Source organism: Sus scrofa, chromosome 15 (genome assembly GCF_054392235.1).
Source record: "Sus scrofa isolate SSC_HxYL_T2T_F1_AM1 chromosome 15, Sscrofa_HxYL_maternal_Yorkshire_Landrace_v2.0, whole genome shotgun sequence".
NCBI classification, from domain to species: Eukaryota; Metazoa; Chordata; class Mammalia; order Artiodactyla; family Suidae; genus Sus; species Sus scrofa.
In genome coordinates this window covers 93,609,360-93,625,494 of record NC_139397.1, presented here as the reverse complement: position 1 = coordinate 93,625,494, position 16,135 = coordinate 93,609,360, and the positions used below count along the sequence as shown (strand labels likewise).

General features: G+C 40.0%; 1 protein-coding gene and 1 pseudogene across 13 annotated transcripts in view; one reads left to right on the top strand and one right to left on the bottom strand.

Moving 5' to 3' along the window:
• MAP3K20 (mitogen-activated protein kinase kinase kinase 20) overlaps positions 1 to 16,135 on the bottom strand; it is a 204,655-nt gene that overhangs the window by 82,793 nt on the left and 105,727 nt on the right. For all 13 annotated transcript variants that reach the window (XR_014829549.1, XR_014829548.1, XR_014829554.1 and 10 more), the window contains exons 4-7: positions 14,773 to 14,874; positions 9,891 to 9,956; positions 6,389 to 6,417; positions 5,887 to 6,024 (exon numbers count right to left, since the gene is read on the bottom strand). Coding sequence is in view for 6 of the 13 variants with exons in the window: in XM_013990583.3 (XP_013846037.2) it covers positions 5,887 to 6,024; positions 6,389 to 6,417; positions 9,891 to 9,956; positions 14,773 to 14,874 (335 nt within the window). In the remaining 7 variants the exon portion in view is untranslated. The remainder of the gene's footprint in view (positions 1 to 5,886; positions 6,025 to 6,388; positions 6,418 to 9,890; positions 9,957 to 14,772; positions 14,875 to 16,135) is intronic.
• On the top strand, positions 1,145 to 3,986 carry LOC146395979 (heterogeneous nuclear ribonucleoprotein A1-like; annotated as a pseudogene).

Below are 16,135 nucleotides of genomic sequence, written 5' to 3'. Positions count from 1 at the left end.
CACGGCAATGCCGGATCCTTAATCCACTGAGAGAGGCCAGGGATCGAACCTGTGTCCTCAAGGATATTAGCCATAATGAGAACCGCAATGGGAACTCCCTGGACCACAAACTTCTAAAACTAACATTGCCCCTATCTTAACAACTGTCCTCTCCTGCTCTTTTGGGGAATACCTACTTTGGGCATGTAATGCTTTCTTCATTTTAAAAACATTTGTGATTGTTTAAACAAAAAGGCTCAATAAAGCAGGCCTTGTACTTTCTCTTTCACTAATGGAGTTAATTGAGGGTAGAATGGGAAGGGTCAGAATCCAATAAAATCCAGATTTGTCCTTTATAACTCAATTAGCATATGTGCACTTTTCTAAGTGGAATTCTGCTGATGCAGCTATGGGATAAGAATAACCAGCATTTCAAGTCAGCCTCTCTCTTTAATATAGTAAAAGAGCAGATACTGTTTTAAAATGAACAGATTCACTCAACAGGCTTTTTTTTTTCTTCTACCAGTTACAAGAAGACTCTAACAGGAATGTAGAATTGATATCCACAGGCATGTGATTGAGGCAAACAGGTTCTGAAGAGCAGTGTCAGGTATGTAAATACAGAGTGACACTGAATATAATCAGTGACTGGCTGTATAGTTTGCTGGAAGTTCATTTACTTGATAGAATGATTTGTTAAGCATTTGTTTTTTTGTTTGTTTGTCTTTTTTGCTATTTCTTTGGGCCACTCCTGCAGCATATGGAGGTTCCCAGGCTAGGGGTCGAATCAGAGCTGTAGCCACTGGCTTACGCCAGAGCCACAGCAACACGGGATCCAAGCCGCGTCTGCAACCTACACCACAGCTCACGGCAACTCGGGATCCTTAACCCACTGAGCAAGGGCAGGGACTGAACCCGCAACCTCATGGTTCCTAGTCGGATTCGTTAACCACTGTGCCACGACGGGAACTCCCTTGTTAAGCATTTGTTAACCTCTCAAAACAAAACAAAAGTAGAGTCAGTAAACAAGGAGACAGTACACCTAATTTGCAAAGAGAAAGGTTCAAGGCCTGTCTACTGAAAAGGAGTGAGCAGTCACTTGAAGGAAAAGCTTTTTAATAAAATAAGCAGAACACCTGCAGGTTCAGAAATGTTGATTCAAACTATGTTTAACATTGAGGAGGGCGGAGTAAATCCAGAATGAGTGAAAGGGATGACAAAAAGATATAGGAAAGACCCTAACCCCTCAAACAATATCACCTCCTAACCTTTTTTTGGGGGAGGGGGCGCATCCGCAGCACATGGAGGTTCCCAGGCTGGGGGTTAAATTGGAGCTGCAGCTGCCGGCCTACACCAGAGCTGCTGCAATGCCAGATCCGAGCTGAGTCTGAGACCTACACCACAGTTCACGGCAACGCCGGTTCCTTAACCCACTGAGCGAGGTCAGGGATCGAACCTGCAACCTCGTGGCTCCTAGTCGGATTTGTTGCTGTTTCACAATGGGAACTCCTCCTAACATCTTTTATCGTTTACAGGGGGGAAGGAATTTGTTCCAGGTCACTGGGACCAAATTCCATTTCAGCTAAGGAAAAGCAGGTGGGTGCGTGTCAACAAAGTCTCTGGCAACTGTTAAGGCTCTGGAAGAAGGCAGTGTGAAGTGCTTTCATAAACGCAAATAATACTGAAACCAGAAGTTCACTCTATATAGAACTCATAGTTGTGTCTTTCTGGTCAAAAAATTTTTAAGATAGGGAAATTCCAAGACTCGGGGAGAATTTTAAAAGTAGAAGCACTGTACAAGAACTTGTAGAGCGCTAAAATGAGCCTCAAAAGTTTTTTCATTCACATAAATGTGCAAAATAATTTAAAAACTTGAACCATCTAAGTGTGTTTCTATCCACATGCAAGTGGAAGGAGTGAAACTTGTGGTCTCTTGTCAAAGCACTAGGAACCGTCTTTAGCCGTGCTGCTTGTCTTCCAACCTGGAACAAGAGGGGTCTCATAGAGACCCTGCTACAGCAGAGTGGTTTTAACAGTTTTAAAGGGTTATAAAAAAACAAAAGAATATGCAATAGAAATAGTAAGTGGCCCTCAGAGTCTAAAATATTTACTACTTGGTTCTTTATAGAAAAGGTTTGCTGGGTCCTGATTCCATAGAATAAAATGAGACACTGGTCCCAAGGATCCAGCAAAGTAAAACTTAAATTGCCCTAAGTTGGTCTCCAGCACAGTGTCTGACACAATAAATACATTTTTGCTTAAAAAATGAAGGCATATAATTTTATAAAAGGAAATAATCTGACAAAGAGTCTTATATCGTAACAATATTCCCCATTTTCAGACTTCCCAGAAGATGATTTTCAGGATGGTTAGAAGGTAGTAAGTTTTGACATATGGAATCAGCTTTAGAATATATTTCTTCATATTACATGTAAGATGGATGGGCAATGAGGTCCTACAGTACAACCCAGGGAACTGAGTCCAATCTCTTGGGACAGAACATGATGGGGGATGATATGAAGCAAAGAATGAATATATATGACTGGTCACTTTGCTGTATGGCAGAAATTGGCACAAAATTGTAAATCAACTGTAATTTAAAAAAATAGAAAGAGAAAAGAATATATTTCTTCAGTAGCATGTGGGGTTCTTCCCTTCTTCTGGTAAGAATTATTTGCTAACTGTCTGAAATAGCTTATAGCCTTCATTCCTAGAAACACACAGAATAAGAGTCTGAGGAGCCATTCTGAGAAATGGGCAACAATCACAGACTGTGTGGTAATGAGGGAGGCTCGCCAAGTCCTCCAGAGGCTTCGGGTTTGTTATGAATGCTCCGTGGAGGAGGAGGTGGATGCAGCCATGAATGCGGGGCCACACAAAGTGGATGGAAGAGCTGTGGGATCAAAGAGGCCTGTCTCAAGAGCAGATTCTCAAAGACCTGGTGCTCCCTTAACTGTGAAAAAGATTTTTGTTGGTGGCCTTAAGCGAGACACTGAAGAACATCCCCTGAGGGATTATTTTGAACAGTATGGGAAAATTGAAGTACTGAAATCATGACTGACTGAGGCAGTGGCAAAAAGAGAGGCTTTGCTTTTGTAACCTCTGATGACCATGACTCGGTAGACAAGATTGTCATTCAGAAATACCACACAGTAGGAGTTCCCGTCGTGGCGAGTGGTTAATGAATCCAACTGGGAACCATGAGGTTGTGGGTTCGATCTCTGGCCTTGCTCAGTAGGTTAAGGATCCAGCATTGCTGTGAGCTGTGGTGTAGGTCAAAGACGCAGCTCGGATCCCGCGTTGCTGTGGCTGTGGTGCACGCCAGCAGCTACAGTTCCGATTAGACCCCTAGCCTGGGAACCTCCATATGCCGAGGGAACAGTCCCAGAAAAGGCAAAAAGACAAAAAAAGACAAGGAAAAAAAAAAAAAAAGAAAGAAAGAAAGAAATACCACACAGTGAATGGCCACAGCTGTGAAGTAAGGAAAGCCCAATCCAAGCAAGATGGTTAGTGCTTCATCCAGCCAAAGAGGCTGAAGTGGTTCTGAAAACTTTGGTGGTGGTTATAGAGGTGGTTTTGGCGGAAACAACAACTTAGGCTGTGGGGGAAGCTTCACTGGTCAAGGTGGCTTGGGTGGCAGCTGTGGTGGTGGTGAATGTGGTGGCAGTGGGGATGGCTCTAATGGATTTGGCAATGATGGAAGCAATTTTGGAGGTGATGGAAGCTACAATGGTTTTGGCAATTGCAACAACCAATCTTCAAATTCTGGACCCATGAAAGGAGGAAATTTTGGAGGCAGAAGTTCTGGCCCCTATGATGGTAGAGGCCAATACTTTGCCAAACCACAAAACCAAGGTGGCTATGGTGGTTCCAACAGCAGCAGTAGCTGTGGCAGTGGCAGAAGGTTTTCATTATTACTTCCAGGAAACAAAGCCTAGCAGGAGAGGAGAGCCAGAGAAGTGACAGCAAAGCTACAGGTTACAACAGATTTGTGAACTCAGCCAAGCACAGTTGTGGCAGGGCCTTGCTGCTACAAAGACATGCTTTAGACGATACTCAAGTGTATGGGCAAAAAACCCTCAAGGACTATATTTGTGACTAATTGTATAACAGGTTACTTTAGTTTCTGTTCTGCAACCTACACCACAGCTCACGGCAATGTCGGATCCTTAACCCACTGAGTGAGGCCAGAGATCGAACCCAAGTCCTCACGGATGCTAGTTGGGTTCGTTAACCGCTGAGCCATGACAGGAACGCCAATGTGTCTTTTTTAAAAAAAATTAAAAAATGGGGAGTCCCCATTGTGGTTCAGTGATAAGGAACCTGACTAGCACCCCTTAGGATGTAGGTTCGATCCCTGACCTCGCACAGTGGGTTAAGGATCTGGTGTTGCTGTGAGCTGTGGTGAAGGTCACAGATGTGGTTCAGATCCCATGTTGCCGTGGCTGTGGCGTAGGCTGGCAGCTGTGGCTCTGAATTGACCCCTAGCCTGGGAATTTCCAGATGCCATGAGTATGGGCTTAAAAAGTGAAAAAAAAAAAAAAAAAAAGAGAGAGAGAGAGAGAAAAAGAGAAAGAAAAAAAATAAATAAATGGAGAGGCAGAATGACTGGGAGATGAGATGTGAAGACAGGGGGTTCCAAACACTCTTTTGGACTTTTGAAAGGATATACAGCATGTTTAGGGATAAAAACTTATCCTCTAAAAAGGGCAACAGATTGCTGCACCTGCAGGTTGGAATTATCCCTGGCCCAGGATCTTCCATATGCCTGTGGGTGCAGCAAACGGAAAAAAAGACAAAAAAAAAAAGACCAAAAAAAAAAAGGTAACAGATGAATTCCTTCCTCCACCAAAAAACTACCTTGCCCACTTTCCCCTCCCACTCTCTACTCCACACTGCCCCCACTTCCTCCCTCTGCTAATGCAGATACAATTTATTCCTCAAGAACAATCCATCTCAAAACATCTGCAGGAGTTCCCATTGTGCCTCAGTGGTTAACGAATCCAACTAGGAACCATGAGGTTGTGGGTTCGATCCCTGGCCTTGCTCAGTGGGTTAAGGATCTGGCATTACTGTGAGCTGTGGTGTAGGTCGCAGACGTGGCTCGGATCCCACATTGCTATGGCTCTGGTGTAGGAGGGTGGCTACGGCTCCGATTAGACCCCTAGCCTGGGAATCTCCATATGCCGCGGGAAGCAGCCCTAGAAAAAAGGTAAAAAGACAAAAAAAAAAAAAAAAAAAAAAAAATCTTCTGCAGCAGCTTCTGCTCCTTAACAGCTTCATTCCTTGAGCATCCCACCCCCTGCAACCCCCCCATCATTCTATTCTTGTAACTCCGGTGCTCTGCTGTTCTTATCTGAGTCCTCAGAGTCATATTTCAGACAGCCACGGCTTCGTAAGACGTACAGCAGACCTGGGGAAGGCCATGCACATTTTCTTCTGTAGTCTCCAGAAACTCACTCATCTGTTTAATCGCTGACACTCAGTATTGCCTCATTTATTAACTCATTTGGCAGATCTATTGGTAGTGTTTGAGTAACTCCTTACAGTGAAGTCCTGTTCCCAATGATCTGCATTTCCACTGATGTTCAGGTCTCTGTCCAGCCAGGAAGGCACTTTCATAGGGGGGCATCAGGCCCAACGCTATTTTAGGTTCCATCTAATCTGCTTCTTGGAAGTGACATGGGTTTCCTCTCAACACAGAACAAAATAATTCAGATGCATAAACATGATCAAAGTAAACCTTCTAGTAATTAGAAAATATTCTCTCTGTTGCCAGGGCTCTAGGTCTTCCACCAGACACAGCATCAGCATTTCAAAACTGTGTTAAATTGTTATACCCCACTTCTGTAGGTTGTTTGCTTTTTGTATTTCCTTAAGCAAAAAAAAAATGAGAAATGAACTCACCACACCATAGGAATATGTGTCACAAGTTTCAGACACAGGGAGACTTTGGATAACTTCTGGTGCCATCCATGGGAAAGTTCCCACCAAGGACATGTGTGTTGTATGGTTGTGGAACCGAGAGGCGCCAAAGTCGCAGATCTGAGAAAAGAGCAATGAGTATCAACTCTACTTACTAATAAAAGAATCTTCAGTCACAAAACCTACCATCTGCCATTAATACAATTTCTTTTTTCTTTTTTTTAGGGCCGCACCCATGGCATATGGAGGTTCCCAGGCTAGGGGTTGAATTGGAGCTGCAGCTGCTGGCCTACACCACAGCCACAGCAACGCCAGATCTGAGCCACACCACAGCCCATGACAACAGAGGATCCTTAACCTACTGAGCAAGACCAGGGATCAAACCCGCATCCTCATGGATACCAGTCGGGTTCATTAACCTCTGAGCCATGACAGGAACTCCCCAATTAAGATAAGTTTTAAAAATGAAAATAAAGAGTCCTACCTTCAACACCCCATCAGCAGCTATAACAACTAAAAGAAAAGAAAGATAAATTGTGAAAATCATCTAATTGAGTTACACTGAAAAAAAAATCATAAACTTCTATTCCTATCTTCCACATGCATTATGAAAGTTAAAATCAAAGTATTTACTGCATTGAAGATTTTTCAAGACGAAGCTGACATTAAAACAAAAACAAAAAACTAATCCTACAAGGTGCCGATTAAAAAGGCTTCAAGACATTGGTTTAACTGAAATGCAGTACTGTCCGGTAAAAAAGTTATAGATTAGTAGAATTCAAGAGAACCAAATTTCTACTTGGGTTCTGCCACTAGGCTGTCAATATGTAAGTTATTAGCATTATTACTTCTTGGTATATATGGTTTTTCCTTCCGCGGAATAATTTTCTTGAAGGCAGAGATAATATTTATTTATTCATGCATTCATACAACAGATATTTGTTGAGCATATACTATGGGCAAGACAAGCACTAGGTTCTAGCAGGGGAAGGTGAGAGAGCCTGGTATTGTCTCCGCTCTGGCGGAGCTGACAGTCTAATGGTAAAGACAATTAAACAAACATTGATAATAAAGGGACATAAGTTCCATGACAGACATGGAGCTTGCGCTAGAGCCAAGGAGCAGCCTAAGGAGTCTAAGTGTACGGAGGTCAGAGGACGTTTCCTGGAAGAACCAACGCTGTGCTAAGACCTGAAGAACAAATTAGGGTTCCCCAGAAAGAGGAGAGCTGGCGGAAGAAAGCAGTTTTCGAGGTAGAAGAGCGAACTTGTAGAAAAGGTCTGGAGCAGAGGAAAAGGCATGCAATTTTGGAAGGCACGGGCCAGGTCCAGAAGAGTCTTTGTGAGAAGCGAAAAGCCAATGAATGATTTCGAAGAGAGGAATGAAATGGGCAAATATGCAGAGGGGAAGAGAATGCAGGCCAGGAGCTCAATGAGCACGCCGGTGTTGCAGTCCAAGAGCGATGGGGGTGCCTGCACAAAGGCTGTGGCAAATGACAGTGGACCCAGTTAAGAAATGGCTTGGAAGCAGGATCAGCTGGGTTTGGATAACTGGCCATGGGGGGGTGGGAGGGCAGGAGTGGGAGAAGGAGGAGGAGTCACAGAGGAGATAAAATAGAGGCAACACAGATAGTGGTTACAATAGGAGCTCTGCAATCAACCCGTAATCCCTTTTATTTAATTTCTGGCTTAGGCAACTAGTATTGCTGCTCACTGAGAAAGGGAGAGCAGGAATAATCCTTTAGGGGGTAGGAGAAGATGAAAAGATCAATTTGGAGACAGTATATTTTGGGTTATATGAAATACCTATATGAATATGTTCAATAGGCAGATAGATAGTTTTAAAGTTGCGATCTGTGGCTCAGTGGAAACGAATCCATTGACTAGGAATCATGAGGTTGTAGGTTCGATCCCTGGCCTGGCTCAGTGGGTTAAGGATCCAGCGTTGCTGTGAGCTGTGGTGTAGGTCACAGACTCGGCTCGGATCTGATGTTGCTGTGGTTGGGGTGTAGGTCAGCAGCTGTAGCTCCAATTCGATCCTTAGCCCTGGAACTTCCATATGCTGTGGGTACAGCCCTAAAAAGCAAAAAATAAAAAAAATAAAAAAATAAATAAAAGTTGCGATCTGTGATCTATTTGAGGGGGATAAGATGTAGATGGAGCGTTTATGGGAATGAGTAAGAGCAAAAGAAGGTGTGAGGCCAAGAACAGAATCCTGAAGAAATGTTTCTAGCATTTCCTTTGTAAGCCACACAGTGCTTTGAATGAGGTAGATTATCAACATTTGTTAACTCTTACTAAGGACTTCAGTAAGTGGGGAAAATAATTTTTGCATGATCTAATGCACAGAAATAGCCTAAGGGTAAATCTGATACTATGTATAAGAAGCTATACATTTTTCAAATAAAAATATAAATACTGTTAATACTATATTCAATTATTTTAAAAATTACTGTTTTTTATAAGATGATTAAATTCATTTAAAAAATCTAACACTATAAAAATATATAACTTCAAAAATAAAAGTCCTATTATTCCCTCTTCTCCACCCCCCCCAAATTGCTAAAGGTTAGATCTATATTGTTTCAAAGCATATGCATTTTCCCATCAAGTAACTGCATAAATAATAATTTTAAAAAATGGGATCATTCCCTATTGTTAGTTTTCATAATGACAGCAGGGATAATTTTACCGTTCTCTCATGGGATATTGAGGATATACTGATATAAAGCATGCAAAGGAGAGAAGCTAAATGACTTATTTAGATTGAAATTCTGAGCATGAACTGAAAATTTATGAAGTCATAAATCTCTGATACTTCCTATTAGATTCTAGATCATTTCCTAAGGACTTCCTGCTGGCCAATATATATCAAAAGGATTTAGCCCCAGGAAGCTTATGAAGAGCCAAAGAATAAGTGATGACCTAAAAAAGGGCAAGAGCAATCAGCTGGAATTGACTGTCTGGGTCAGGGTGACGGCCCAAACTGAACAGCCAACAGGTCCCCTTTCCCCATCCGGACAAACACCACGGTCCTGGGCCACTGGGCAATTCCCTAGTCCTCTTCCTCCACTGACCACGACTACCTACTTAAGGATCACACTATCAGGACTTAGCCATAACCATAAACTGCAGTGATTTAAAGATTTCCTAAAAAAAAAAAGAGTTCTCCGCCTCTATACTTAGAAGAATCACTTAGAAAGTATATAAATAATAAAAGAATGTAAATGAACTGAGAGTAGGGTTTTTTTTAAGTAGCAAACTCTGAGTGCTGGCTAGCTAAATAATCCCATTGCCTTTCTCTGTTAACTCTCAAGTGATGAAGGGAAGAAGCATTCTGTTGCCACTCCTACTTGAAGGTAACATTTAATCCTTTAAGTCATTTAAAAGTGCTTGCTTCCCTGAATGATGAAATGCAGGATCACAGATAAACTTTAGGAGCTACAGAAGACGAGGAAGAAGAAAAAGAAAGCCTTTATTTTCCAAAAAGCTGATCATTTTGGGGCACTCCTCCAGGTAGTATGAGTGACATAAAAAATTTACACCAAATAATTCAGGAACAGCAAGCACAAAACTCAAAACTACTAGTACAGAGAGCCATCTAAAAATAGAAGACTAGAAAGGCACGACTAAGCACTTTGATCTGGCAATACCTCTTTTAGAAAATGATCCCAGAGAAATAATTAGGGATGTGTTGAAAAGTGTTACTAAAAAGTATTAAGCTCAACATTTTTTATCAGCGAAAAAAAATGTAAACAACCCAAATGTCCACGTTCTGTGCTATTTATACAGTGGAATACTATGCAGCCTCTTGAAATAATGTAGAGGATTTTGACATTTATTAATAGTGGAAAGATCTTCATGATATCAGCAGTGAGTCAAAATAGTTGGCTACAAAAGATAAGGAAAGTATGATGCTTATTTCTATACAGAGGTGCATATATTTTATAATAAAGTGGGTAAAATAAAAAGATATGACTACGTTACCATTTCTTGACTTGAGATCTCTGTGAATCACCTTGACAGGAGCCTCCATGTGTAAATAGTGCATTCCTTTTCATACAAGAAGGAAGAAAGGCCTATTAATATAATTTTTCAACACTGCATCAGCATTACCTTTCTATTTTACCTTTCTATTTTAAACATCATTATTATTTTTCATATTTTTGCAAAGGATTTCATAGCAAAAATTAAATTCATGTGTTCTATTCTTCCGTGATGGATCAGAGACAGGATATGTCTATATCAGGAAAATTTATATGAAAAGGAAACCTTATGTGCTTTAACCTCTCTGAATTTGGAATCTGATTGTGGATAAAGCTAGCTTCTTACAATACCCAATAAGGACACCTTAATTTTCTGGAGTCTGTCCCAAAATAGCACAGATACCATTGGAAGAAATGCTCCAATGACTAAGGTGTTCCACCACCAAATCAGCCAAAGTTCTGACCAAAAATTTCAGTTTTCATTTGCATGTCTGGTTTATCTTCTCAGTCCTCATTCTAATAAGACCCTGGGAGGAGAGGTAGGGTAGGGTGAGGAGAACTGGTTTAATTCAGTAGGTGTGACTGGTGAAGGATTTTGGTGATCCTTAGACAGAAAAATATACAGTAGTTACAAGATATTTTATTCTTCTTACAAGGATAAATCTTTGAGATAATCTACATTTAAATGTACTCTAAAATTCTCTACAACATACTGAGAATGCCAATCAAATTACTTCACTAAATTGGATAGATACATAAATTAAGCAGAGTTTTACTATTTTGAATAAAAAATTATACTGTAAAAGACACCTATTTCACAGTTACCCCTTAGGTAGTGTTTGACTCTTTCTCTGTATTTATGTATTGTCTACCCCCTTAGAATAAAAAAAAAGAACATTTTCTACTGAAATATTTTCTCTTTATTTCTCAAGTTGTGTTTTCTAAACAGCGGAAGAAACATCCCCCCCACGGCAATAAAACAGGTTTCTTTTGTTAATGAACATAATTTAATAACTAGGCTTTGGTTCCTTTTTTAGGTATATAGAAAATTTCAGTTTTACAAAGGCTAATTTAAAAAATAACCTACTCTGGGAACAATGTCTGGTCACTTACGATGGAGCATGATAATGTGTGAAAATAGAATGTGTACATGTATGTGTAACCGGGTCACCATGCTGTACAGTAGAAAAAAAACTGTATTGGGGACATAACTATTAAAAAAATTATAACAAAAAAACAGACCATAATATGAATTCCAAAAAATAATAAAATAATCTATTATTTTTCTACTGTTCTGATGATTATATTTTGAAGAATCATGAAAGAACAAAGAAAATTTTTAAAAAATTTAAACTCTTACCAAATAAGGATATTACTGAAAAGAGTCAACAAAAGTATTAGTAATTCAAATGATCTTAAATAAGATGTAACTGGAACTAAGGAACTTTCTTCTAGTAATAAGTCCTACATAGTCCAAGCTGTGAAAATTCACTAGTTACAACTTGAGTAACTTTTAATAATTTCTGTAACTGAATTTCATAGTTATTTCTCTCTTGCTTTAAGAATCAAATTCTGGAGTTCCCGTTGTGGTGCAGCGGAAACGAATCCGACTAGGAACCATGAGGTTGAGGGTTCGATCCCTGGCCTCGCTCAGTGGGTTAAGGATCTGACGTTGCTGTGAACTGTGGTGTAGGTCGAAGATGTGGCATTGCTGTGGCTGTGGTATAGGCTGGCAGCAACAGCTCTGATTAGACCCCTAGCCTGGGGTGAGATGCTAAAAAAAGACAAAAGACAAAAAAAAAAAAAAAAAAAAAAAAAAAGAATCAAATTCCTGCAGTTTCCATTGTGGCTCAGTGGCTTATGAACCCGACTAGTATCCATGAGAATGCACGTTCCATCCCTGGCCTCGCTCAGTGGGTTAAGGATCTGGCATTGCTGTGCGCTGCAGTGTAGGTCATAGATAGACGCAGCTCGGATCTGGCATTGCTGTGGCTGTGGTTAGGCCAGCAGCCGCAACTCTGATTTGACCCCTAGCCTGGGAACTTCCATATGCAGCTCGGATCTGGCATTGCTGTGGCTGTGGTGTAGGCCAGCAGCCGCAACTCTGATTTGACCCCTAGCCTGGGAACTTCCATATGCTGCAGGCGCAGCCTTTAAAAAAAAAAAAAAATCAAATTCCTGAATACTTTTTCTGGTAGAAACTGTTTAATTATTATTAGAGGTAGAGCTAGATAGTTTCTATATTTGCTGAAAAAGAATTTCAAAAAACATTCAAGTACAAAAGCTTTAAATATAGACACTTTCTTCCTCATGCAGATGTTATGAGAAAAAGTACTATACATTATTTGTGTAGAACATATAGTATACATTTATAGAATATTTAGTGTACATAAACAGTTGTAATCACAATCATATAAAATTCTATGTAATGGTTTTATAGAGCTTCCTACAACTCCGCCTTATTTTTATTGCAAACAATTAAGAAGGCTGAAAAATACCTCCATCAATTTTAGAACAGAAGGTTTCTTTAAAGAGATTTGACAGGTGTCACTTTGGGGAGATCTGGAATCATTTGGAGACTGGATCCAGGTTTATTTGCTTTCATTGTTCCTTTTACAGGTTGCTGACTGACTTGTAGCAATTTCAGATATACTGGCTGGTCTGCCCTCCATTCTTCTTTCCACTCAGAAAGAAAAGCATCTTTTTCTGCCTTGGAGGAATAATTCTCTCTGCAGTGATGTTAAGCGATGCCTATTTCAAAATGCATGAATCAACTCTTATCTGAAATGAATTATTCATTCTCTGATTTCTCAATATCTTGTTGCTTCAGTGGCTTCAATCACAGTGAAACCAAAGGGCATGGCTGAATTAAAAACAGAATCAACAACGATCAGCCTTCCGATTTCACACATGTTCTCTAAGCTCTACACATAGCTTTGTCGGAGAGGCCGAAGTCATTCCGAAAGCACTGATTTCTTCCTCCTTTAGTAGGCTACTTTAAATATTAAGTATTACTTGCGACTATAAATAAACAAGTCTCTTCTCTGCCTCACTCTTTTTACCTGAGGCCAAACTTTCCTTTCAGATTAATTCATTAGCCACCAGACAGTGGTGTATTATTTGATTACTGTGTAGTTCTGGACACTGTCCCATGGTCCACTCCCATTTTCTCCATCCCTGTTTTTTACTTCTAGTTCCAGTTTGCTATTTAGTCCTGTTCCTTCTCGTCCTGTCCTTCCGTGGCAAAGTGCCAGGGCTCTTGAGAAACTCCAGGAATGACCCGGCTGATCTGGAGCCAAAGGACTTGTCCCTTCTGCAGGGACTGCTGCAGGGGAAGGGACCAGGAGGGGTGAGGTTTACAGGTTGGAGGCCAGGAAAGCTTAAGCCGAGTGTGCACAACAGGAAGCCGAGTGACTGGTGTCAGCTGATTTGTTTGCTATCTATCCTTCCTAAGTGCCATTAAGTAATAAGATGGGTGTAATTGGCTGAGCACCCTAAATGCAAATGTCTGTAAGGTGAAGTGTTTTAAGTCAAGGACTGCTTGTGTTATGTGCTTACATTTATGTAAGTGTATTCCTTTTTCCACAATGCTTCAGGCAATTTCCAGTAAGAGCACATTACCCTGCTTACAAACAGGTGGCCCCTGTGTATTCCTGACATGGAGAGAAGTGGCTATGCTGTGACATGAAAATGTCTTGAAGAATGTGAAATTTTAAGGCTGATTTGAGATGTCTGATGCATGAATACACAATTAAGTTAATTAACACAGCTAAAGCCTTAAGTACACCATCCTAAACCTTGCGCTTATTACTCTTATAAGGTAATGAAGTATCACTCAAGCAGCAGCATTTAGCATGAAACTTTTTTTTTTAATTTTCACTTTTTCTGTTTGAAGAATTTGGCAGGTGTTGATAAAACTTTAAACGGACAAGATAATTCCCCAAAGGAAAGACTATTACTTTTTGGAAGTCCCTGTGCGACGTCCCAGTGAAAGCAAAGTATGAGGTGCTTTCCTCATTGACGGCTAAATATCCTTGTATTCGTTTTGTAAAAAAATGTTTGTACAGATTGGAGTAGCAAAATGCAAAGGAGTTAATTGCCCCAGTAAAATTTGGACACACTTGCTTTCTAGGGGTTGCTAGAATACAAATGTAACTATCAGCATTCATTATTTAGATTAATTGGTTTCCAAAACAACTGTGACAGTTATAAATAAAATTTAGAAACATTCAGTTAGGAAAATGGAAAATAAAAAGACAAAAATAAATGGAATTTAAATTGCTTCAGAAAGCATTTGTCTACGCAGGAATTTAAGAGGGAAAAAGAACCAGGCACCTTGTTTAGGGACTTTTGTGTATCAAAAATATTTCAATTCCAAGGATGATTTCCAAACTTACATTAAATCTAAAATAAAATCTGAATTGCTTTCCCATGGCAGGGCAAATAAAAAAGGTTTTTGCAACGGATTACTATTTTTTAAGGTACTATTAAGTATACAAAATGAGTAGAACTAATTCCTACAATAAGTCATGTTTTCTGGATACTGTGTCTAAGTAGAGAACAACACAGAATTATGATCTTTCCATTTCATGTGTCAAACAAGCTGGCCGATTACGTCACAAAATGTGGCAAAAATGGCTTCCCCCCGGTTGCCACTGATACTCTTGGAACTTGGTAAATAAATAAGGGAAAGGAGAGAAAAGGAATGCAGGAGTTAGAAAAGCAATGACCTAAAATACTATGTGCACAGTAAGTTGCAGAATTCTTGGTACTTTTGGTTTGAAAAGAGAAGAACATTACGACACAGAATAAGAAATCTTCCTTCTTAAGTCGCCAGGTCAGGGTGCCCTCCACCAATTCTGTAAGAAAATTCGAAGCATTACCTTTGGCTACATCAGTGGCCCAGGTCATAATGTGATCCATGTCCATCTCTTCACTTCTGTTACTGTTAATGTAATCATAGAGTGATCCCAGAGAAGCATATTCTGTTTGCAAAGGAAAGATAAGCATATCATTAAAACCAAGGCACATTTCGGAAACAAGATTTCATAGTTTCATTGGGAAAACACGTGTGTGTGTGTGTGTGTGTGTAATTAAACCATTTTGCTGTACACCTGAAAGTAACACATTGGAAATCAACTATTTTTCAATACTAATTTAAAAAAGCATTTCAATAGAACTGAGAAACACAGAGGTGTTGCAAGAATGTATTTGAAACAAAGGCAGGCATGAATATAGGTATTTCTTTTAAAAACTTTTATCAGATACATAAGGTGAAACATATGAGGCAGAGGGTTTATGTGACAATATAAGCAAATCAATATCTGCTGCCTCAGGATTTGGAAGAGCCCTTTAGTTTTAAGCACAAAAAGCCAAGAAAATAAGAAAATTCCTTAAAAATTGCTTTTAGATATAAATTAGTATCATAAAATTCACCTACTTTAAGTGCACGATTTGATGATTCTTTTTGTAAACTTAGAAAGTTGGGCAACCACCACTACAATCCAATTTTAGAACTCTTCCGTGATCCCAGATAATTCCCTTATGCCCACTCATAGTTAATCACCACTCTCAACCCCAACCCTGTGATCAGTTTTCTCGCTCTACAAAAGGGCCTTTTCCAGACGTTTCACATAAATGGATCTGACTTCTTCTGCTTTGTATGTTTTCAAGACTCACTCATGTCATAACATGTGTCAGTATTTCATTCCTTTCTATTGTCGGATAATATTCCACTGTATGGATTTATTTATTCATTGACTGATAGACATATGGATGGCTCCCAGCTTTTGGCTATTACAAACAATGCTCCCAAGAACATTTGTGTTCACATCTTTGTGTGGAAATCTATTTTCACTTCTCTTGGGTAGATTCCTAGGAGTAGAATTGCTAGATCATATGTTAGGTTTGTCTTTAACTTTTTAAGAAACTCTCAAACTGCTTTCCAAGGAAGTTGTACCTTTTTATTTATTTATTCATTTTTGTCTTTTTTGCCATTTCTTGGGCTGCTCCCTCAGCATATGGAGGTTCCCAGGCTAGGGGTCCAATCGGAGCTGTAGCCGCCGGCCTACACCACAGCCACAGCAATGCAGACTCCTAGCCACGTAATGGGGATGATCTAGTGGTGTCTCATATTTTTAATTTGCATTTTCCTAGTGAATAACAAAGCTGGCATCTGTTCATGTGCCCTTTAGCCTCTTGTATACACTCAGGCAAAATGTCTATTCAAATCACTTGCCCATTCTA